Source organism: Equus quagga, chromosome 2 (assembly GCF_021613505.1).
Source record: "Equus quagga isolate Etosha38 chromosome 2, UCLA_HA_Equagga_1.0, whole genome shotgun sequence".
NCBI classification, from domain to species: Eukaryota; Metazoa; Chordata; class Mammalia; order Perissodactyla; family Equidae; genus Equus; species Equus quagga.
Window position 1 is genome coordinate 161,268,571 of NC_060268.1, and position 24,522 is coordinate 161,293,092.

At 39.3% G+C, this 24,522-nt stretch overlaps 1 protein-coding gene across 1 annotated transcript in view; it reads right to left on the reverse strand.

Annotated features, from left to right (window-relative positions):
• The window catches only part of SORCS1 (sortilin related VPS10 domain containing receptor 1), a 476,329-nt gene that overhangs the window by 211,740 nt on the left and 240,067 nt on the right, over positions 1-24,522 (reverse strand). The window contains exon 3 of the mRNA XM_046654074.1: positions 9,245-9,344. Coding sequence (XP_046510030.1) covers positions 9,245-9,344 — 100 coding nt within the window. The remainder of the gene's footprint in view (positions 1-9,244; positions 9,345-24,522) is intronic.

Below are 24,522 nucleotides of genomic sequence, written 5' to 3' on the forward strand. Positions count from 1 at the left end.
GCCAAGACAATGTCTTATATTTCTATTCTACTTCCTAGTCCTTAGAAAAGATCTGGCACAAAGTAGGCATTTAATAATTTCAGTTGAGTTGACAAATGACAGAATAAAGCATGGCCATATAATTTGAAACAGATAATAATGATAACAATGCGACTAACATTTATCGAAAGCTTGCTGTGTGTCCAGAACTGTTCTTTGCTTATTTTGACTCTTCTCATAACTACCTTATGATATTGACACAATCATTATATTTTATTTTAGAGATGAGAAAACTGTATCTTGGAGAGGTTAATAACAAACAAATCCACAAATAAAACCTTGTCTAAAAGCATACAACTAGTATGTGGCTTAGCTGGAATTTAAAGCCAGGTAGACTGGCTACAAGGTCCATTATATTAACTATTATACCACAACTAATGACTCCACCAGGCAAAAGTTCACAATGACTGCCTTCAGTGACAAAGTAAAGCTCCACCATGACTGTGAAGAGGTGCATGGTTGCTATACCTGACAAGTGCAGAAACTACAAGTTGCACACATAAATAGAAGAGGCCATTCCACAGAGGGATGTGGGAGTAGCCAGGAGAGAGCATTAAAAGGACAAAAGTTCATTAAGTGTAGGCAGCAGCAATGACATTTGAATCTGCTGCTAGGGAGCCTGGATCTAGGCCTGCTACTCTCCCACACTTGAGTCATAATTGTGTTTTCGTTCCTGGCAAAACCAATTTTGGCCACAGTCATCAGCATCTTTTACCCCTTTGAAAGCACTCAGGAAGAACAGAGAGATAAGGGTAATTGTACTCCCTCTTAAAGTCTTAATAAGTTCCGGGTAAATTAGCCTTGCTCTTTCTGAGAGACCTCAAGAAATTCCTAATCTACAGCTGCAAATATTTGTGATTTTATTATTTCTTTTTCTTCTACCTATGTCTTCATGGTGTTCCTTGTATTAGCTTTCTCTCATCATTATTTTGTTACTTTAAATGCCTTGTTGTAATCTCTGCCATCTTCCCTCTTGGCTTAACATCTGTGCCTTTCTTCCTATGCCTTCTTTTATCTGTGAGAGACTGTATTCATGGTGTTTCATTTTTTCCTCATTCTTTATTTTTTGGATGCATCCATATCACCCTTTTCTCCACTACAGGCATGTTCATTTCCTGGTGGCAGATGCTGTCAATCATGGCAATACTTAGTATTCCAGTCCCCAAACACACACACACAGCCTCAAGCAGCCAAAAAAGAAGAGACTGCTCTTTCCCAGTCACCAAATTGTACATCCCACACTGCAGGCCTTTTTACCTATGAAGATCTAAGCCCATCTTGTTACCTAAAAGCTACAGCATTTTGTTCTGTAAAAGTTATTTTAAATAGTTGACTTGGAGGGTTATGGAATGAGAAGCATGTTAGCAGTTAGGGACCCAGTAAAATGGGAGGAGGATGCCTAGAGAACAGAGGGACAAAACTATCAAAAGAAGATTTGGTCAAGAGAAAAGTCAGGTCAGAAAAAGCAATGTTTAAATGGAAACAACTGAGCCTTTGAGGCTGGTGGTGCTCTCTTAATTTCTCCAGGGAAGAAAAAGGTAGTTTTATTAAAGATTCATCGACACTGACTTTGTTTTTCCTGACAGCACCAAGAGAAAGCTTGGGGCCGATCTGATATATTGGAGTGAAACATCCCCACCCTAGTAAAGATGGCAAATTTCCTGTAGCAGCCAGCATTCATCTCCATCCATCATGAGAGCAGCATGGGCTATTCACTAGAAACAAATGTTCTAGATACAGTATGTCAAACACCGGATGATGGAAACCTCTGAGAAACCACAGGGAGTAAGCTGGAAGCTAACAGACCAGAATGTTGAAAAGACCTCTGACCATTTTCCACAGCAGAGCATAACTTGGAACCAACCTGAAATAATACATTTGACCTTCATAAAAGGGTAATGGATGGGCATTTAACATTAGGCCAGCCAGACTTCAGAGAATACCAGTTCTAATGAGGACAGATGATGAGGCAAAAATAAATAAGTAAGTAGAAACAGATAATCTATTATGCATATTTGGAGGATGATCAGCCTCTGACACAGGCTTCCTTTCATTTTTGAGAACTCCTGTTCACCTGGCCACAGAAGCAACCTTCCTTCTGAGATGCAGTCAGCAGTATAAGAAACATGCAGTTTCAGGATCAATCTTACTTCATAATATTTGGAGACTAATTCAGGTTATCTCTATCCTGATAACTTCATTTGTTAAAAAGAAATAAAACCAAAAGGCCCTATGGCTGAGTGGTTAAGTTTGCACACTCTGCTTTGGCGGCCTGGAGTTTGCCGCATCGGATCCTGGGTACAGACATACGCACCGCTCATCAAACCATGCTGTGGCAGCATCCCACATAGAAGAACTAGCATTACTTATAACTAGGATATACAACTACGTACCAGGGCTTTAGGGGAAAAACAAAAGGGGGAAGATTGGCAACAGATGTTAGCTCACGGCCAATCTTCAAAGAACAAATCAAAACCAAAAGACAGACTTCTATTCCATGATCACCCCCACCCCTTGGTAAAGAAATACCACCTTAAGCCAACTAGAAGGCATTACCTAAACTTAGAAAAGGTTGATTTGTGGATCTATCAATCATCTCTCTACCTACCTACTTATCTAGCTAGTTATATGCATGTATTTTTGAAACATAAATGTGGATAATAAAACTGAACTATAACAACAACACGGTATAAACGTCAGCTTCATACAGATATAACTTAGTTTTTTAAAATCAGCAATTCACGATTAATATTTAATGTATTAGATGTATATTATATGTGATAGACACAACATCTTATGAATGTGGAATGACAAATATGTGATGTTAATTATGCAAGAAGCTTCTTTCCAACCAAAAAGTATTTAGCACTACTTAGTGCTACACGAAATAGAACAGTGAACTACCAGTTAACCTGATCAGTTCTGAGAAGCCAGGTACATTATGAACCTATCTTTTTCTTTTTTTGAAACATTAGTGTTAGACAGACACAGATAAGAGTCAATAAAAATCAACTAGGTACTTGCTATATAACATCTTGTGCTAAAATAAAAAAGACTGTGGTTTTATTAGCATTTATTTATTTATGAATGTTATTATAGGTGCTTTGATCTATATAAAATAGCGCAATGTACACGTCAGTTTCAGGTATAGTTCAGCATACAGAGGAGAATGGTCCAGATCAATGTTTTTTTCCCAGTTGTGTTCTGTGGAGCCCCAGAGTTCCAGAGGGCTCCCTGAGCCACCCTGGGCTGACACTAGTGGGGACTGCTCCTAGCATTCTAACCCCATTTCAAACAGAGCACTTTGCACTTATTATTCTGTAGCTTGTTTGAAACCCAGGGTCTTGGATGACTGTTGGAAAATCAGCAAGATTAAAAAAAAATGTAGATGTGACATGCTTTCTTGAATTAGATTTTATTTTTGTATGCTCAAGAAGAGAACAGAATAATGTTCGATGACTGAAAGAGTATAAACACTCTGCTGTACCCAGGAAGGATCAAAGGAGATGATCTTTCCCTTTAGAGATCATTGCCCAGGTTAAGTGTAGGGAAGTAAGCATTTGTTTGCTAAAAAATCATTTTTATTGAAGTTTGGAAAATGCCACTTCCACTACGTCTCTGAGTTCATGCATCGCACTTCTTTATGAATGAAACATACATTATTTCTAAAAGATTAGAGGCAAACGCATAATCTTGTGTACAAAGGGACAGATGAAAGAGTTAGGGTGTAATGAGCAAGTGTTGAGCGTCCGCCAAGGGAAATGTCATGCACCCCCTTTGATGTATTATACAATCCACTGGTTCCCCTTGGCCTCGCCAGATAATGTCAAGTGAGTGCTATGCAAAGTCCTGGCATTTTAAATATTAATCATGCTCTTCTTGGCTAGAAAAGATAAAATTATATATTATGACCTAGAAATGACTAAAACCTATGGGGACTTTTTACTGTCCTTGTTTTATCCACTTGAATGTGTTAATTTTATAATTAGAGAAAATAAATGAGTCAAAGCTGGTTTCACAATGTACTTTCCTTTTCTAGTTACTGCCTAGGAGTCCAAAACCCAGCCTAAGTTCAATTCAAATCCTCAGCTCCGTGTTGGACGTCTACTGTAAACCAAGACCCTATGCTCGGCATGTTAGAGACTACACAGCTGATCAAGGCACTTGATCCCATCTAGGACCTGGCATTCCAAGTGGAGTATTATACATGTCAAAAACAACTATAATCAGAAGTGAGAGAAATGTGCTAGAAAAGAAAAGCAGATGCCTGGGAGATAAGGGGGAATGAAAAAAATCTCATTAGTGGAATTTATTAGATTTTATGGAACAGGTGGCATTTGAGGTTTATGTTAAAGGTCTGATGATTTTAGCTTTTCATTCACTAGTTTCAGCAACCTCAGGCAGGTGACTAAACTCTCAGGACTCAATTTCCATATATGGTTAAATGAAAAAGCAGAATCTTAATACCTGCAATATCTTTTAGCTTTTGATTCAATGATTCCATAATTTTTCTTAAAAGAAGTTGGCAGACACTATCAACCACACTTATCTGTCCCCTAAGGTCACATCCATGATATAGGCCACCTAAGCAAGTGACAAGAGGAATTAAGCATGCCCAGGACATAAAGAGAAGAAGCAAGGAGTCAATAATCAAGAGCTTATTTAGAAAGTGCCACATACAGTAAGGTAATTAAAACCTAAACATCTGGAGAAAATGCAAACAGTGTTTAATGTTGGCATGTACCAAGAGACCTGCAAGAATGATCAATGTGCTCTGAGGAGCTAGGGTCCTATTTATAGGATGAAAGTCTTAGAAGCCTCTCTCAGCAGGAATGATATTAATCAAGGAGTGATAACACAGAAAGGAGAAGGAACGGGGGTATGGAGGGGACACAGAAAATATAAAGAACAATACTCTAGATTTTTTTTTTCTTTGCTGGGAACATAGTGAGCAGGGAGTACAAGGATATAACCACTAAATGAATTGGCTGTTCCAAGTTTAAAATAAAACACACTTTTTTTCTTCTTTTCTTCCTCAATGAATTCCACTTGGGATATTGTATTCTTTAATCCTTGAAGATGTTATACAACACCTCGTGAAGGGAGAACAGCTAAGGTTGGTCGGGGGTGATGGGAAAGATACACAGAGTATAAAGAAGTTTCCTTTTTAGACAGAATACAAATAAACTCAGTGAGAATTTAAAAGTGAGATGGAGATTTCGGCATTGATTTTTTTTTTTTCTTTGTTACATTTGTATTAGTTCTTTCCATCACTCTCTACATCCCAGCTGTTCGCTTCAGGTGCAGGTTAAATCATCTTTTCTCACAGAAGATTATATGTACGTAGCCAATAAACCACTGCAGACACCAACAAGCCTCGGGATTTATCATGGACTAGGGGTGGGGGAGTGTTCTCCCTCAGAGACATGGTGACAGATAGCTAGCCTGCCTTGCTTCTGGCACTAGGATCCACTCATCCTTATTTTGGGGGGGGCCTACCTGATATATCAGAGGCCAGGTGCAGGGATCCTTCGAAAGAGTAGGCATGAACCAGGATAATACCTGGGAGCAGGCTTTCTAAGTCTCTTAGTCAATATTTCCTAGACTGACCTATGATGAGATTATAGGTTTTACTGTAACAGACATATCCAAGGAAAGCTGCAGTAATTTACAGCAGGCTTGCAGAGAAACAGCCAATGGATGGTCATCAATTCAAACTGTAACTAAGGGCCTGTTTTCTTCTGGACTCTGATCCCACTAATGCCCCTAACAAGCTGCCTGCAAAGCCAGGGCATGATGCCCGCTGTTGGAGACATGTTGACTGAAGAACTGTGCTCGTCCTCACAAGCAGCTAAAAACAGCAGAACGTGAAGGCAAAACAAGTTTCTGGGAAAACAAGACAGTTACCCTGACGTCAGTTTTATTCCACTTGCTCCCGCTGATGTGAAGGCAGAGAGAAGTATCTGGTACAAAAGATGTTAACTTGTTAACTTGCTAGATAGCACCCTAGAGACCTAAAGGAATTAATCCAACCCTTTAAAGGAGCCTGCCTTTTCAGTGAAAGACCCAGAAGTCCTAGGAGAGCTGGAGAGAACTTGAGAGCCTTTGTCCTACATAATTAATAGAGCCTGATATTTCTTTTTTCTTCTTTTTTTTTTTACGTAAACTCTCAATGAGTGGGGGAAACATATCCACTCTTTAGAATGTTGTGGAAGTACCCCCTCTTTGGCTTAAGTATGTCCTTTTAGGGGAAAAGTACATATTTCATGGTGATAAATTCACCTCATAAGTAGGAAAACTGTACACAAATATATTGCTATGTCAACTTTATTGATTTTTGCACCATTGTAAAGACCTTCATCGACCTCCAATATTTCTTAAGTCTATCAGCATTTCAGAAAGTGACCCTGAAGGTCTCATTTCTCTGTAGAGGAAAAGATCCCTTTTCTTAGGTTCACCCATAAACTTTGTGATTTAAACAGCTGAGGCCTGCCTCTGCTTCTGGAAGGTAACCAGGCCAGAGAGAGCTGCTCTCTCATAGTCATGGGCAATGACTTCTCTTTCAGGAAATAGAGTAGGTCAAATCTTAATTCCAGCTAAATGCTCATGGCCAAATACCCTTTCTAAGGTCCTCCAGACAACAACAGATTAAGTATGCAGCCTGACTGATACTGCTGTATTGACATGAGTGGATTTGATAGCAGGGCTCCTTGCTATATTCTTTCTAAGCTCTCCTTCCAGTCTTAGGAGCTACATCTGAACTTAAGAGTCTCATCTTCCAGTCCTGCTCCTGTAAACAAGCTTGGAGTCTCGAGATCACCAGCACATATTCTGCAGCTACAGCAAAGTATATGATCACATTCAATGTTTGGCATCCTTTTTTCTTTTTTTTTATTTTTTATCATATTTCTCTCTAATGGCATCAATAAAACAGAGACTATCACTAGATTAGAACAATCGAAGGGTCTCTTCCAGCTATAAATTCCCTTGTTTTTGCCTATATTACTTTACAAATGGGAAAATATAAATGTCTCACCCAAAGTCCCCTCTTAGGTGGAAGCAGTGTCATTACAAAAAGTCATATTGCATTTATTATTAGAATATAGGACCTTTGAGGGTGGAATGCTGGCTTATTTCTCTTTGCATTCTATGGTACCCACAGTTTGTTGACTGTTAAACAAAATTTACTAAAAATGTGAACTAGAGGAAAAATCAATAGGAATTATAAGAACTGATTCAAAGCCAACAAACATGACTAAATCTCACGATAAAAATAAAGGATGGAAGTTCAGCTCCTCAATTTAGGAGTGTATACAGCAGTTTACATGACTGTTTACATGTCATTGCTGATGATGGACCAGTAATTAGCCACTAAGGGGAAGACAGTAATGTTCAGAGTATATCTCTAAATTTGTGAGGTTGACATTACTAAGCTGTGCTGTCCAATACTGTAGCCATCAGCAACATGTGGCTATTTACATTTAAATTAATTAAAAAGTGAAATTTAAAATGTAATTCTTCAGTCACACTAGCTATCTTTCAAATATTCAGTAGCCACAAGTGGTTAGTGTTTACAATATTTGACCCCTTAAAGGAATACTTCCATCACTGCAGAAAGTTCTACTGAACACTGCTGCTTATAGAGGATAATCACTACTAATACTTCCAATAATTAGAAGAAAAAGGAAAAGGATGAAGACGAGAAATGAAGAGAAAACACTGATTAAGCCTTAACCATTCTGTGCTAAACACTTGAAATGCCTTATTTCATACAATCCCTACAAGTTTCCTCAGGAGGTAGGTACTATAATTATTCCCTATTTTAAATTGGATGCCACTGTGCTTGGAGAGATTAAGTAAACGACCATAGTTGTACATTTGTTAACTGGCTTAGCTAGGTTGTTACTCAAGCCATCTGACTCCAGAGTCTGTGCGCAACTGGTAAGTTATGCTGCTTCTACTGAAGAACCTGAAATGTTTAGAGCTAAAGGGGATACTACACTTTACATAAGTGGTTCTTCATCCTAGGTCCATACCAGAAGCATCTGGGGAGCTTGCTCAAGGTACAGTTACCTGAGCCCTAAGCCAGAGCAACAGGGGTGGGACCAGGGCTTGTACATTTGGGGACCACTCAGTGCTTTGGATGTGCAGCCAGAGTTGAGGATGACTGTTTAGAGATGTTCTCATCCACCTGCCACAATCTAGGTAACAAAATGGAGAACCTACACAAGGTCACTAACAATAACTACTGACAGATCTGAAATGAGAACCTGGACACTGGTGCTACCAGCATAATAGAACATGGCTTAGGACATATTAATGAACAGCACTTTCCTATTTCCTGATGGATACTGTTACTTCATGTAATTCATGTAATACGTAGATATGTCAGAATTCAGAATTTGACAACGTAAGTTTATAAAAACCAAACAATGGATGTAGCACCTCTTTCCTCCTGAGACAATTAGGTCTTTCTCATTTAAAAGCAAACATTTTCTTCCTGGGAATATAACATCACTCTCTGAAGATTAGATAAATCCTCTTAATAGGAGCAGTATAATGTAGTAGAAACAGTATGACTGCCAACCAAGAAACCCGAATTCTATTCCCAGTTATGCCCCTAACCCTGTGATGGGGCAAACCATTTCCTTTCTTTGAACCTTAGTTTTCTCATCTGTAAAGTCAGGGTGTGGTATGTGAGGATCTCCAAGGTTCCTTCCAGCAGTGCCCCTTCCTGACATTGTATACAGGCTGAATAAACTTTACAAATGAAACTTCCAACCTGCTGCAGGACCACACCTTCACTTCAACTCTAGTTCATCTGTCTACTCCACGTCAAGGGAAAACGAGGACATCAGATGAAAATCCCACGTTTTCTTTTGTCAAAGCTCACTGTGATTCTTTTCACTGATTGGTCAGAGCTCTTAAAACGGAGTCAGCAGACTCCACTCAACCAGACTCAACCCCTATAGCTGGCTTTCAGAAGTGGCACTGATATACCCACCCCTCGCCCTCCAACATTTATACTTGCTGATGTGAAAAGTACAATGTGTCAGACATTTCACCACCTTAACATCCATCAACTTATCTTTATACCTCTAATCCCAATTTAACTGTAATGGATTTTTAGGCAGCTAGAGAGGCTAGCCAACCAAGACAGAAATCACATCATGAATAAGTAGCATTCTGAATACATACTTCTTACCTTACGCTTGTTGGTAGGACACACGTAGAGATAACTCAAAATTGTTTTCAACCCAACTTTATCATTCAGCTTCTCATAGGTTGTCCCATAATCAGTTGACCTGTAATTCAAAAGGAGCATTAATGAGGACAGAAGTTACGTCATTTGGCTGTGTGTCCATATAATGCATGTTTTACACAGCAGAACGACTCTCGGGAGGTTTCTAAATGATTCATGTAGTATATAATGAAGCTTAATTATGTACACAGTAGCATCATGTGAGTGGTTAACATTTGCATTTAAATTGAATTGGTAAAAATTAAAACTCCATCTCTCTACTGCTCCTTAATGTACGCACATTGCATGAAGAATGTGGGTAATTTTAAAAGATTAAGAGATCAGGATGTCCCTTGACTTGACCAAAGAAATAAGGAGCTTTTAGTGAGAGTTGATATTTGCAAACTTTTGCTTTATCTTTGGCACAGTGGAAAAGCAGGTTCTCCTGATTTATCTACAAACTGTGTTTTCTTTCATGAGTCATAGAAAATATGGTGGGTCAGTCCCTCCAAAGGTCATTCAGTCTTTTCCTATTATTTAAGAGTAAGAAAATGTCTTAATAATAAGCAAAATTTCACAGTCTTATTCAGTGGCCTTTTCTACTGTTAAGCAACCTGGACTTTGGAAGACATTACGTCTTGGCACTAATGCTATCTTTTTAGAGATGTTCTCATCTTTATCTAAACATTGATCAATAACTTATCAATTCAGATTAAATAAATAAACCTTAATCATCTTCTCCATGAAAGAGTATTGTGTATTTCAGAATTGTAATCATTACAACTTTCTTCAGCAGGAAATGTTATCTGTATTTAAAGAAAGTGGTTGAGAGAACTTAAGTTCAAAACTTAAGTTCAAAGACAACAGGTGATAAACAGCCAGCTAGGTATTCTGGCCCTAAGCCCTATGTTATTTACATTATACCACAGCTTTTTTTTTTTTTCAATTTAAAGGAAACAGATATACCTCAGCTTTCTTTTTACATATAAGTGATTTCCAATGCAATTCATTCATTCATTCATTCACATTTGTAGAGCTTCTAAAATGTACCAGGCCTTAGATACAACACATTGCCCCTACTCTCAAGAATCTAACAGCTTTACTTGAGAGGCAGAAATATAAAGTTATAATATAAGTGCAATGACAGAGATAAGAATTAACAAGGCTTAGACAATAAAGTCGGTTTAATCAGAAAAACACAAAAGTGTAATCATTTTAATTCATTTCTGATGTTACAAATTCTTACAGGTCATAAAAACTAAACAGAAGAAGTTTGTTTTAACGATCTCATCACCATGTATTAAAAGCTTACTCTGGACCAGGCACTGGAAAAAGAAAGCTGTATAATATGTGATCCTGGAATGAAGGAATTTAAAATTTATTCTGGCTAGGGATCTGGGGCATTTTCCCCTGAAATTTACATATATTATATATAAATATTATAGATAATATAATATTATTATAACTACATATATTATATATGCATATATTACAAATAGTCAATACTTTATAGAATTTAGATGGTATGCCAAATTACTACAGTGTTATGCAAAGCTTCTTGGAAGAAGTACAGACTTTGAAAATAGAAAATGGGTAGGACTTTAGAAAAGGGAGGTGGTAAAAGTATCATCAAATCAGTAAACCAGAAGGTGCCAGTGTAACCCAAAGTATAACTGCCTTTCTTCAGGATCAGTGTGTGCTCTATTCCAATCAAACACTGGCTTCATAACCAAGAATACTTGAAGGGCATTCCAGAACTCTTTCACAGGAGATTTTACCCATGAACCACAACAGACTTCTTTAAATCCTCCTTCCACATTCCTCTTTTTCTCCTCAAACTCATTCTGATGTGAAATTTCCTCCTACTCTCTAAGAAATAGCTGAGACTTCTTTCCTTACTCAGTCCAACCTTGGTGTTGGGCATTTTTTTCCATTCTTACCCTGGCTTTACTTGGGTAAGTAAGAAGTAAGAAGGGTAGGAAGAGAACTTTCTCTTACTAGAACCTGCTTGTCTCCAAAATTTCACTAGACTTTCTTTAGCTCCTTTTATTGGATAACTGCTTCTATTCATTATTGTGAACCATACGCACAAGTTCAAGAAGTAACAGATGCAAAATCTATCTAGGCGGGTAACGGGAGGAGGATGGAATGTGCAAACACTGCTACATTAATAAACTTTCCTAGAGATAGATGGAAATCAGTAGGACTATGTGGGAGATGAGAGAATGGTTCAATTTTCCTAGTGAGATAACGAGAAAGGGGGTTAAAGAAGTAGAGACCAGTCTATACAGGGGTGATAATCAGTTTCCTATAATTTATATTAACTTGTTCCCTGAGCTACTCTACTCAATGAATATTTTTACATTAAAAAAAAGATACTCTACAAGGGCAAACTGTACATTTGTATGTGTGTGTGTGTGTGTGTGTGTGTGTGTGTTTAATTGGAATCCCAACGTGATAAGATAATGGAGTAACTACCTCAGATTTACATTAGGAACATTTTTCAGAGACCTTAATTGTAAGGTCTCTTTTTTTTTTTTTTTTAAAGATTTTATTTTTCCTTTTTCTCCCCAAAGCCCCCTGGTACATAGTTGTGTATTTTTAGTTGTGAGTCCTTCCAGTTGTGGCACGTGGGACACCACCCCAGCATGGCCCAATGAGTGGCACCATGTCCACGCCCAGGATCTGAAGTGGCGAAACCCTGGGCTGCTGAATCAAAGCGTGCGAACCCAACCACTCGGCCATGGGGCCAGCCCCTACAATATCTTATTGGACACTGTTCTCTTATTATAACATCACCAACCCAGATCCTTCAAGATATATGCCATTATTTTTTGTGCTATCTCCTGTCTCTTGATTGTTCAAAGCTCAAAAACGGAATCAAAATTTGTTAATTCTCAATTCCAGCACAGCTACATGTTTAAGCATTATGGCATTGTAATAATCAACAAATAGTAAGAGAAAAAGTGATGCATTTCCACACACCCAAAATGACATAGACTAGCAGTTGTCTAAGGTTGTCTCACAGAACTAGAATTAGATGGAGCACTGGCATATGTCATCAGTAAAACTAACGATCAGCTGGGATACATTGGTACAATGGTACAGAAGTGAAAATATCTGATGCTTGCAAACCAGGTGGTGAATAGTTACTGCACCAAGTTCTCTGAGTAATGCTCCTGCCAGCCTCACCACATGGTCTCTCCCTTGGAGACCTCCTAGATCTCCTCACATTCCAGCAATCAAAAGATTGAGGGCTGGCACAGCAGAGGTCCTCAAGAAACCTGCTGTAGGGCTAGGATGAGTACCTGTTTGGATTGGTCAGTGCCTATGCTAATCAGCCTGAGCCCCAGTGAAGGAGACAGTGACTTCCGAGGAGGCACTGCACTCTGGAAGGCAATTCCTAGTGCCCATCTGCAAACTCCCCTTCACAGCTAACAGATGCTTCCAGTTATCCTTGCATGGTCCACTGTAGGAACTGCAGTGTCCTAGGAACGTGGGCTCTGAAGAGCAGAGGAGAGACAGACAGTTGAGCATCAGGCTGGCTGGTGAGCAAAGTACTAGCTGTTAAATATTTTAAGTATCATCCCTAGGTACAGGGGAGAGGAGTGTTATCCAAGATCAAAAATGTTAGGAAATGCTCGATTAGGCAAAATTTAATGTTCCTTTGCTTCAGAACTTATAAATTTTATTATTCTTATATACATACATAAATTTTATTATCCTAACATATACTGTGAACCTCTTAAACGCATATGTAATGAAGTATTTTCCAAACACATTTGATTATAGGATCCATTCTTGAGAGATATGTAATGAGATTAGTGTTCTGAGCAACATATTTTGGGAAAGAATATCAAAGACAAAATAAAGAAAGCAAAAGAAAGATTATGGATGTTGGTTTCATAAGAAAAGGGGAATAATAAAAATATTTAAAACAAATCAAATTTGCAAAGAGAAATGCCAGCCTATGCTAACCATAAAATGACTTACTGTTGTTAAGGTGGGGGAAAAAAAAGAAAAGAATCTTAAAAAAAATGTATCCTATGCAGACATATTTAAGATGCAATATAAGCAGCCTTGAATTCTCAATTTGTACCATTAATTTTAAAACATCCCAAAGCAAGCATCTTTTTTGCAGTTTTTGTTTACAGGCTGACTTATCTACAGATGAAAAACAGAGCTTCTGTCAACATCTATGTTGTGCCAGAAGAAGCGGAAAGCTTAAAAAATAAGCATTCCAGGAAAATAAATATGCAGGTGATTAAATCAAGGCATGTTTTTGCTTTTGATCCTTAATCTTTACCCTTGTACAAACAGCGACTTTTAGAATATTTGAAAGCATGTCTTTATTTCAATATTTACTATACACATAGAGCTGAGTTGCTCTGAGGGGTGGAGAAACCACATTCAAGGCATGGCACCTACCTGGCAAGACCTTATGACCTCTTTGAGACAGCAAAGTCTCTCAGCACACTTGAAGAAGGGATCAATATGGGGCATGACTAGATTCCACCAGGAGTGGCAGAAATAAATGTGTGATTGGATTTCTTCTATTATAATCCTACACCATCAAATGATAAATAAATATGGAATCATTTGTAAACTAAATTAATCCATAAAAAGTGCTGAGCACAATGACTGGCATTTAATAAGCAATCTGTAAATGATAGCTTTTGTTCATTTTATCACTCATGTTTTCCTTGATTTTCTTTGCATTCTTTGCCCAACACCTACCAAAACCCATAACATGAAACCTCAAAGAAAATCTCAACCACTGAAAATGATTTAGCTTTAGTTTGCTTAGAAGAGAAGATATTCATGAAGCTATTGTTGTTAGTACCATGGAGTGGATTCGGACTCCTAGTGACCCTGTGTACAACACAGTGGAACCCTGCTTGGTCTTTTTGCGCCGTCCTCTCACCTTCCAGTGCTATATCAGACAATGCTCTGCTGCTATTCACAGGGTTTTCAGGGCCAGTTTTTTTCAGAAGTGGGTGGCCAAGTCCCTCTTCCTGGCCTGTCTTAGTCTGGAAGCTCCGATGAAACCTGTCCACCATGGGTGGCCCTGCTGGTATTTGAAATATCAGTGGCATAGCTTTCAGCATCACAGCAACATGCAGCTACCACCGGATGACAAGGGACAGACAGGTGGTGTGGTTCTCTGAAGGGAAACGAACCTGGGCCGTGGTGGTGAGAGCACTGAAGCTTAACCACTACACCACCAGGGCTGGTTTCTCGGGAAGCTATTACCATTTTTAAATGTAACCAAATTTAGTCTATCGTAGTTGAAAGGCTATGTGCCAGGGAGTTTTGCTTGGTACTTGTATCGAACAGGTAAAGGTAAGAAATAGATTTGAGAGTTAAAGATTCCACACTCTGCTTCTATAATAATTGTGCCAGGATTTCATTGCTGAATATTCTATAGTGCTTAAGAAACCCAACAGATAATAAAAACCAACGTTTATTGGGTGCTTACAATGTGATCTAAGCTCTTTACAAGTACTTGAAGTCAAACAGAACTGGACTCAGACACTCGCTAGCTGAGTAACCAGTCAGTGCCTGGTTTCCTCAACAAATAAACTGCAGACTTGCTACGGACATGGCACATTTACTGTTTTTATCTAATACCTTAGCTATATAATTGTGAGACGCCCAGCCCTTCATCTCTATGCTTTTTCTGCCTGTTCCCCACCCGCTGCCCACTCCAGCCTCGCTCTTCCCTTTACTTGGAAAGCTCTTTCCCTAAATACCCAGACAAATGGCCCCCTCACTTCTTTCTGGACACCAGTTATGCTATATGAAATAGCAAATCCTCTCCCCCAGCACACTCGATCCTCGTTGGCCTCTTCTATTTTCTCTTCATAATATTTACCCCTATCTGATAGATTTTTGCTTACTTCCTCTTATAAAATAAAAAGTTTACATTCCCCCACCAGAATCCAAGCCCCATGAGAGGAGGAAAAATGTCTGTTTTTTTCACTGCTGTCTCCCTACCTCTCGGAAGAGGCCCGGACACAGCAGGCACTCTTGATTTGTTTTTGACTGACTGGCTGACTTGATAGATGCTTGCTCTTCTTTGTGGCCCACTGGATTCCTAAGATTCAAAATGAAGAACTCACATAGTCTGTCAAGGAACACTGCACTCCCCACTTTAGCAGACACAATCAGCTGTGTGTGATGCAGTGGGACTAGCGTGGTGAGCATGTTCTGTGCTCCTCTATTTTTTAATCAAGAAACCTCTGCCTAAAACCCATTTCCTGACTGCTCTAGTGCCACAAGGGTAGGACATATCAACTCCCCAGTCCCCAGGACAGTGCTGGCACATCAGGTGCCTTCTGCATACGGAGGGTGAATGAATGCATGAAGCACTGGACACTCTCTGAACCATGGATGAGCCAGGCCACTTCCTCAAAAAGGCTTTAGAAAGTATCCAAATAACCTGACCTCCTCCTTCTCCACCTCCAGGCCCCAGAGAAGGAAGAAGCTCTACCCCCGTCATGCCAAACCACACTGCCAAGGTCACAAAACAAGGACTTGAGCTGTAGAGGGAAGCGTGGGGACAGGAAGCATGAAGGCATTACTCAAATCGGCGCCAACAAGATGTCCTGAAAGCGGAACAACGTTTACCTCTAAATCAAGCAACTGGGGAACAATGTTTACCTCTAAATCAAGCAACTGGGGAACAATGTGTACGTCTAAATCAAACAACTGGGGTTTCTGTCTTTTGTTTCTTTCCTAAAATCATTAAGAGCAGCCACTGTCATTGCTCCTAGTGCATTTGACGGCATAAAAATAGCTTCCAAAGCCAAAGGCGCACTGGCTGCATCGCAGACTCTGCTCCTTACTAACTTAGGATGCATGAGGTTAAAGCAGTGAGAATAATTTAGGATTTGGAAAATGTTTGCGAGTGAGTCGACATTTAAATAACTTCATTATCATTCATTGACAGATTTTTTTTTTTACCTGTCAGTGCAATTGATATTTCTATTACCACGTTATAACAAACCCCTGCACATTTTAAATACAGTCACCCGATTCCATTAGTCTACCCACTGTCAAGAAAATATCTCCAAATCCATTTTTCATAATACGTTGAGAATATAATAGGCAATCTACATCAAACGATGACGTGGAGCTGAAGGAAATTGTCTCCTGCTTTCTAAGGATTCTGCCCTGAAATACGTGCGCCTGTCAGCCTAAACAGAGAATTTAAACGTGCTGCTGAGACGTTAGGGTGCCCCGTGAGCTGAGCGAGCTTCCCTCTGTTTCTTGGATTCTCTGAGCTTTCCAGATTAACTTGCAGAATTAGAGGGAAGGGGGTTAATCACTGGGCTCAGGGGGAGGTGCGTCAATGTGATAATATTTCTACTCTGCCACATGTCACGGAATTTGGAATTTGTCACAAAAAAGCTTTTATTTTTTAAATGTAATGGATGTGTACCATGTGTTAAGAAGTTGGAAAAGTTCTTTTTCATTTTTCTGATCTTTCTGTTCCATTGTCTTCTTTTCCTTGTTATATCATCAGGTTGCGTTCTTGATGTTTCTATCATACAGGGCAGTTGAGATAAGAAACTTGAATGTATTTTGATTGTGATCATCTGCATATTGCTCCAAGGAAGAGGTGGCAATGAGGTATACGACACATTGTCACACACGCGCCATATTTTTCTGCTATAGGTAAAATCGTTGGTCTATAATATGGAGAGTATTAAAGATAAGAGTTTACCTTTGCCTCTGAAACGTCTGCTAGTTCATTTTTTGAGTGTAAAAATAACCAAAGTTGATACTTGGTCTGACTACTTTGCTTCAGAAAGGAAAAGCAAATTAACTGAAGCAGAGGTCTCCTGGTGAGCTTTTTTGGAAGCAGGTACAGGGCAGAGTATTATCCTTAACTAGGTGATGTCCATGACTTCCTCCTTACACACACACACACACACACACACACACACACACACGATTGTCTGTCCCCCAGTATCTTATTTGTCTCCTCCACTTCAGCTCTTCCCGCCCCGGGGCAGGCAATTACCATCTGCGCCATGGCTAGAACTTTTGCAGTAGTCTCGGCAAAACTACTACTTGCTTTTTCTCACAGATGCAGCCTCTCCCACACCTCCAGGTCTTTGCAAATGCAACATCAACTGCTGACAGACAAGCTGGTGGTGGGGAGGGCCGTGGGCACATAATTCCTTCTCGTCTTTCAACATTCTACTCCACAGTCCCCTTCTCTGGGATGCCTCTCCTGACAAGGCTGGTCAACTAGTGGACTTTATTTTTTCTTCTATGACATCCCAGACCCCTCTATACTGTATTGAAATTGTCGATGTTCACAGTTTTCTGTGCTAATAGACTATGTTCTCTGAAGGCAGGACTGGTTCATGTATATCCTTTAGTCCCCTTTCTGCCCATCAAAATTAACTTATCTACTTCAAGGCTGGACTCAAATGTCCCTTCCTTCACTGAACTTTCTCACATCCCTCTGCTGAGTGGAATGACCCTCTCCTTTATATCAATGTAACTCATTTGAACCTGTCCTATATTGCTTTTTATATTCTGCCATGTATTACCTTATATGGGTCTGATCTCCCCTACCTGATGGCCATCTACTAGAGAGCATGTTGCATTTATGTTTACTCCTCTGTCTCTCTCCAACACTGTAGCAGCTTCTTACAGTCCAGAAGGTGTTCAAACAATGTTGTCGATTGAATTGAACACACTACTCTTAAATGTTCTCTTCTATTACTAGAAAATATAATTTGAGACATTTCACATTTGGTTTTATTTTTGAGGACAATTAGCCCTGAGCTAACATCTGCTGCCAATCCTCCTCTTTTTGCTGAGGAAGACTGGCCCAGAGCTAACATCCATGCTCATCTTCCTCTACTTTATATGTGGGACGCCTACCACAGCATGGCTTGCCAAGCAGTGCCATGTCCGCACCCAGGGTCCGAACCGGCGAATCCTGGACTGCTGAAGCAGAACGTGTGCACTTAACAGTTGCGCCACTAGGCCAGCCCCTCACATTTGGTTTTTGCATTTTTTTTTGAGAGGCTGAGAGAGCAAGAAAACTTCGCGGTTCCCTTCTGAGATTGTATAAGTCAAGAGTAATTATGAGACACAAATATAAGAAAATTTAGGGGCTTACTTAGGAAAAACTCATACAAATACATATGTAAAATGTATTATGTATTAATTTATTAAAATATTATATATAAAACAGCAATTAAAAACATAATATGCACTTAGTTATACAGGTAAATATAAACTTGGGAGGGGTGGGGCATGTCTGATCAGCTTTATAAAGGGTTCTCTCTTTTGATATAGCTCTAATCCCCAGGCACTTCTGACCCAACACATAGAGCTTCCATCAACATGCTGAGTGACATCCTCCTAGGCTGCATTATTCCATACCCATAACTGTACCAAATAGTTTATGAATAATAATAGTGAACATTTATTGAAAGTTTATGTTTAATTCAATTGAACATTTATTGAATACTTAAAACATACCACATTCTGGGCTAAGCACTTTACAAGGATTGCATCATTTAATTCTCATAACATCCTATGAGTTAAGTACTGCTACAATCCACATTTTAGGGATGAAATTAAGACTTAAAGAGGATGACCAACTTGTGCAATGCCACACAGCAATAATAAGCAGGGCCTGGATTCAAACCCAGGCAGTCAGTCTCCAAAGCCAGCATGCTTAATACAAAGACACAGTGGCTCATCCATTCAAGTGTCGTGTTCTTTATAGATGGTAAAGATAGACAGTTTGTCTGGGGAAAAAAAATGAATTTCCAAGTGGAGCTCATAACTTAGATCACCTGCTTCTCATACAATGAACAACCACTGTTTATAACATCTGCCAGTTATCATACTAAAGTCAATTCTCTCTTTGTATGAGGACCCCTTGTCCAAGCATTTAACAAACCAAGGTATTGATGGTACTAGAGTACTGCAGACTTTCCCCCTAGTTGTGAAGAATGTACTGTACCAGACATGAAATGGCATATATATACATATCCCTTGTTTTAGAATCCTTGTCATAAAATTAATTTAAGCTGCAACTGCTCATTGTCATCTGCTATTTCTGCCTGAGGGCTTCACTGTCCTCTCATATGGTGCTTGGGTTGGCTGAAAGAGCACTGTGATTACTTTGCCTGGGAATGTGCAAAAGTAAGTAAAATACTTATCAAATGAAGTTAATGTTACTCTGTCCTCCAAAACATACATATGAAAATTATGAAAAAATGTATTCTGGAAGAATAAGCAAATAACATTTAGCAGTGACAATGGTATATACTTGATTCCCTGATATGAAATGATTCAGTTATCCTAAAGTGTGGAAGTTGTTCTCTGCATGTCATGGTCTAAGGTTAGCTTGTTAGATTTTTTCTGTAGATGGTGGGAGCCCCAGCCTCACAAGACAAGTGTGTAACCTAGCTTTTGCTACCTTGAGTTTTCTCAAAGTTTAAGTGAAGTAGAAAATGAGTGAGTTACTTCCTCATATGTAACTTGAGAGGACTGGACCAGGTGCTCTCTAGCCTTGACTGTAACATTCATGAATTCCTATAGCCGCAGGAGTTTTAGGGAACTCTACATCCATAGTGAAGCCTACAACACACTTCTAAGAAGTCAGGCTTAGAGTTAACTATCATCCCACAATTGTAGGAGCCAACCAGGGACTAGAATGTCAAGACGGAGGTATATCCTCTTTGTTACATCCTGCCAGTTTTCACCTTAGCTTCTGTAAGAATGAAATGATTGAGGATGGTCAGAAAACATGGTCTGTTCGTTATTGCATATCATTGCAATATCTTAAAATATCACCATTTTTTAAAATTCCATTTTGAGGAAATGGAATGTTAGAGCTTCAATAAAGTCTTAAAGATGATTTCATCTCTATTCACTGTTTTTCATCTTCTTTTAAGGCAGTGGGATAGTTTAAGCTCTAATCTAATTATATATTAGACAGATATGGAGTTATCCTCATTGAAACACCTGTCGTCCACCCCAACCCACCCCACACACATCCTAGTTTCCCACTTTTAGCAACTCTTAAACATTTTCACACAACTTCTTGGGATCAATAAAGCATGGTTTCCACACAATAGAGTAAGTCCAACCTTATGATTTCCACAGATGAAGAAGCTGAGACTCAGGGTAGAGTAAGCCAAGCACTTAGTTGAGGCCCAAGTCATAAAGAGAACCCAGGTTTTCTGATTCTTGTGCTAAGACATTTCTCAGAATTACAGGTTATCAAATAGGGAAAAGTACCTTCATCTCATCAGAGAAAGAAAAACATTGTATAAATATAGCCTGGCCACCTTAGAATTAATCAATACTGTAAAAAAGGAACATGTACTATATATGAAAAAGTTAATTCTCCTCCAAAACAAAAAACAAAACAAACAAACAAATAAAAATATCAGAGGCTGTGAGGCTGGCCTGATGGCAAAATGGTTAAGTTTGCACGCTCCGCTTCGGTGGCCTGGGATTTGCCAGTTTGGATCCTGGGCATGGACCTACACACCGCTCATCAAGCCATGCTGTGGCAGTGTCCCACACAGAAGAGCTAGAATGACTTACAAGTAGGATATACAACTTTGTACTGGGACTCTGGGGAGGAAACAAAAATACATAACAGAAGCTTAGATGTATAAGAAACTATGTACAACTATACTTTGGAATCACACCAAACTGAAAATTGTGGTTACATCTGGGAACAGGACCAAGACTAAGGATGGTAGTCCATGAAAGAGAATATTAAAATGAAAAATTACATATAATCCCTACAGAGAATGTATTCCAATATTTCTCATGGAACAGAGGTTTTTTCTAAAAGCCCAGAAACACTTCAGTCACTGATGTTTATCCCTCCAGTCTGCATACAGTGATAGCCAACTGACGTCCCAGAGGCAATAGCCCTTTCACAAAATCTGGATGGTCCAGTCAACTGGGGATGGAGCTCTAACCTACACCCTCACTCCAGGTCACACTGACATTTGTCCACAAGTACCCAGGAGAATTGCCAGGTCCCACTGCCTTCAGTTTTTCCAGTTTTACTTAAAAAGCAAAGCATTATTTCCTTAATCCAGGAAAAACTGGCAGTCCCATCCACAATTTTACCACAGTCCCTTCCCTGAATTCTTAAATGCTTCAAGATGAACACAGTATCAACTAAGACACTCAGATCCTTCTTTGCTTGCATCGTTCCATGGCACTGGTGGTATCTGAATACTTGATAACAGGTGCTCCAAAACGTTCACCAAAAGTCCAAGACTTTGATTCTTCATAACCAGACATAGTGTATAGCCTCTATGGACTTAATCTAATTATTAGAAACATAGTGTAGCAATATACAGTGACAGCCTATTCATTCATTCATTCATTCAATCATTCAACCATTATTTATGTTGTGTCTCCCATGTTCCAGGCCTTGTTCTGGGCACTGGAGACAAAACAGAGAAAGGGAAAAAAAGTAAAAAATTGCTGTTCTTGTAGAACTTAAACTCTAGTGGGAAGAGACAGATTATAAAGACATAAACAAATGTACAAATAATTTTTCAGGTGACAGTAAATACCATAAAAAAGGGAAACAGAATAAAGAAGATAGAGAGTGAAGATGGGGTGTACTACCTTATATAGAGTCAGAGAAGGTCCCTCTGATAAGGCATCTGAGAATAAATCTGAATGATGTAAGTGGGGAAGTGCATATGTTGAGAAAGAGCGGTACAGGCAGAGGGAAAAGCAAGTGCAAGGACACTAAGCCAGGTGCAAGTGTAGGGCCCGTGTAATTTGTATGTTGGGCTTCAAGGACTGAAATACTATGCACTTGAAAACGAGATTTCATCCCCCCCTAAACATCAGAAAACATTGCTTGATGGAGGTGAGTTGGTGGCATATAGTTTTGGAGAAAATTTATTTCTGATACCGTGACCCAGACTCTTCCTAAACTATTTTGGCCCTATAACTCATTATTCCTCACCCCACAAAGCCACCCAGATTAATTTTCCTCATACATCCCTGCTTTTCACCTTCCTATTTTTCAAACTACATTTCTCCTATTCTCTCAAAAATAATATGTCCTCCAACTCACCTCCATTAAGCAGCATTTTCAATTTTCAAGAGCTGGCTTCAGTTTTTGATTGCACCAATAACTTCTTCAACTCAAGGCCTTTACACTCCTCTCACTTCAGAACATTTAGTGTTTATATGTCTACCTTACAAGAAAAGCGATTAGGGGTCACCCTTCAAAGAGGAGCCAACGCCAGGGCTTGTCACAGTAATAGTCTCTGAAGTTGCCAATGCAGGCTTTGCCAATGACGTGCTGAGTGACCTTGGGCAACCTGCCCAACCACTCTGGGCTGTTCTTTAATAATGCTGATTGACCTTACAAGGTTGCTGGGAGGAATCACTAATCAACCTGATTGTGGAACACTTAGTCAATATAGAGCACTTTATAAATATTTACTAATATACAATGAGCTCACTGTAGCTGAGAGCAGTGGCATTTACATAACCACAGAAAACCCTCTCTGGACCCCAGAATAACAGGCGACATCAAGCCTGAAATGGTTCTTTTCTCTTAAAATTTAAGGATACCATCATCCTGGGATGGTTTAGAATTCTCATCCTAAGCGAGAGGAATGGATCAGAGCAGTGAAGTTTTAGTCACCTACTAGATGAAGAAAACAACGATTCTAGTCCGTTAAAGTGGTAAAATTGTATGCCGGGAAAAAGGTATACATAATAAACTCTTATAATAAAATGTGTGTACCACTGAGCTTATCACACAATAAACCTGGTGAATTGAGGACAACATATGCTAGACACTATTCTGGATACTGGGGATAAATATTCAGTAAAACAAGCCAGAATCCTACTCTGAAGTAGGATTTAGCATTTTAGCAGAAGAGAATCAATTCCGCCAATAAGACTATTTGATATTTTCTTGTTTACATAAGTACTCAGATGAAAACAAAAGCAAGCGTTGCTGTAAAAAATGACAATGTGGTGGCTACTTTAGATTGGATGGCCTTGGAAGACCTCTCTAAGCAGAGGACATAAGCTGGGGAGGCGGGTGGACGTGCACTGGAAGCAGAGGAAGCTACTAGTCCAAAGTCCTTAAGGCATATTCAAGAAACCACAAGAAAGCTGCATGCTTATAGCTTAGAGGGTGATGACTAGAGAGGACCAGGCAGGGGTAGATCAGGTAGAGCCTTCCTTGAGTGCAGGGTAAGAAGTTGGGATTTTCTCACGTGTGAGATGGGAAGGCACAGGAGGGACTGATCAAAGGCATGGTAGAAACTGACAACTCTTTTAAAGGATCATTGGCTGCCGTGTGGAGAGTAAACTAGATAATGCAGAAGTAGGAAAAGCAGGGATCACTTAGGTGATAAGGGTTCCTTGGATGAGGGACAAAGGCCAGGAGTCATTCCCGGGCTTGATCTGACAGTGAGGAACGCTTGTAGGCTATCACTGAGTTATCACTTGCATCAAAACATAGCAACCTACAATTACTTACTTTATTAACAATTCTTAATAATTTCTATTTATTATTTATAATCTTTTCTTGTTATAATTTACAATAATTTCTTCAGTTTATGCTCTTCTTTAGCATAATCCTGATTTCATGCCTGATTCTTCCTTTTCACTTAGGACTAGGCAATTCCTGAGACATTCTGGTTACAGACACACTGTAAGGAGCGTGGGTTCTTTCACAGTGAGGGTGCGGTGTTCATAATCAACAGGAATAATTCAGTAGTGTATTAGCTGTGCTTTATTATTATCGTTTACTTCAAATCGAACTATAGCTTGAGAGTTTCGGACACGTTTTTAATCAACAGAAGCTCATCCATCACTTCGCATCCAAGGGATCTACCAAGTTATAAAGTATGCTATTTATAGCAACAATTGTGATTCAAAATGAGAATCAGTATTTGTTCCCCTGACATCTAACCTTAGGTCAAGCACAGGATCTGCAGATGGATTTTTATAGGAAGTGAAATGAAAGCACATAGATGGAGATTAATGCCAGTGTGAGTGTTCAAGGGAATGCACTCTCTGGCTGCTTCCCAGAAGAAAAATGGTCAGTGATGTGGATTGTGTGTCAAAGCTACACAGAGAGGTGGCAGAGAAATGACAGACAGGAGCCCCGGCATTTCCACATCAGGGTGCATGAGCCTAATTCTCTCAAAATGAAGTATGATCTCCCAGAATCCTGTTCAGAGATT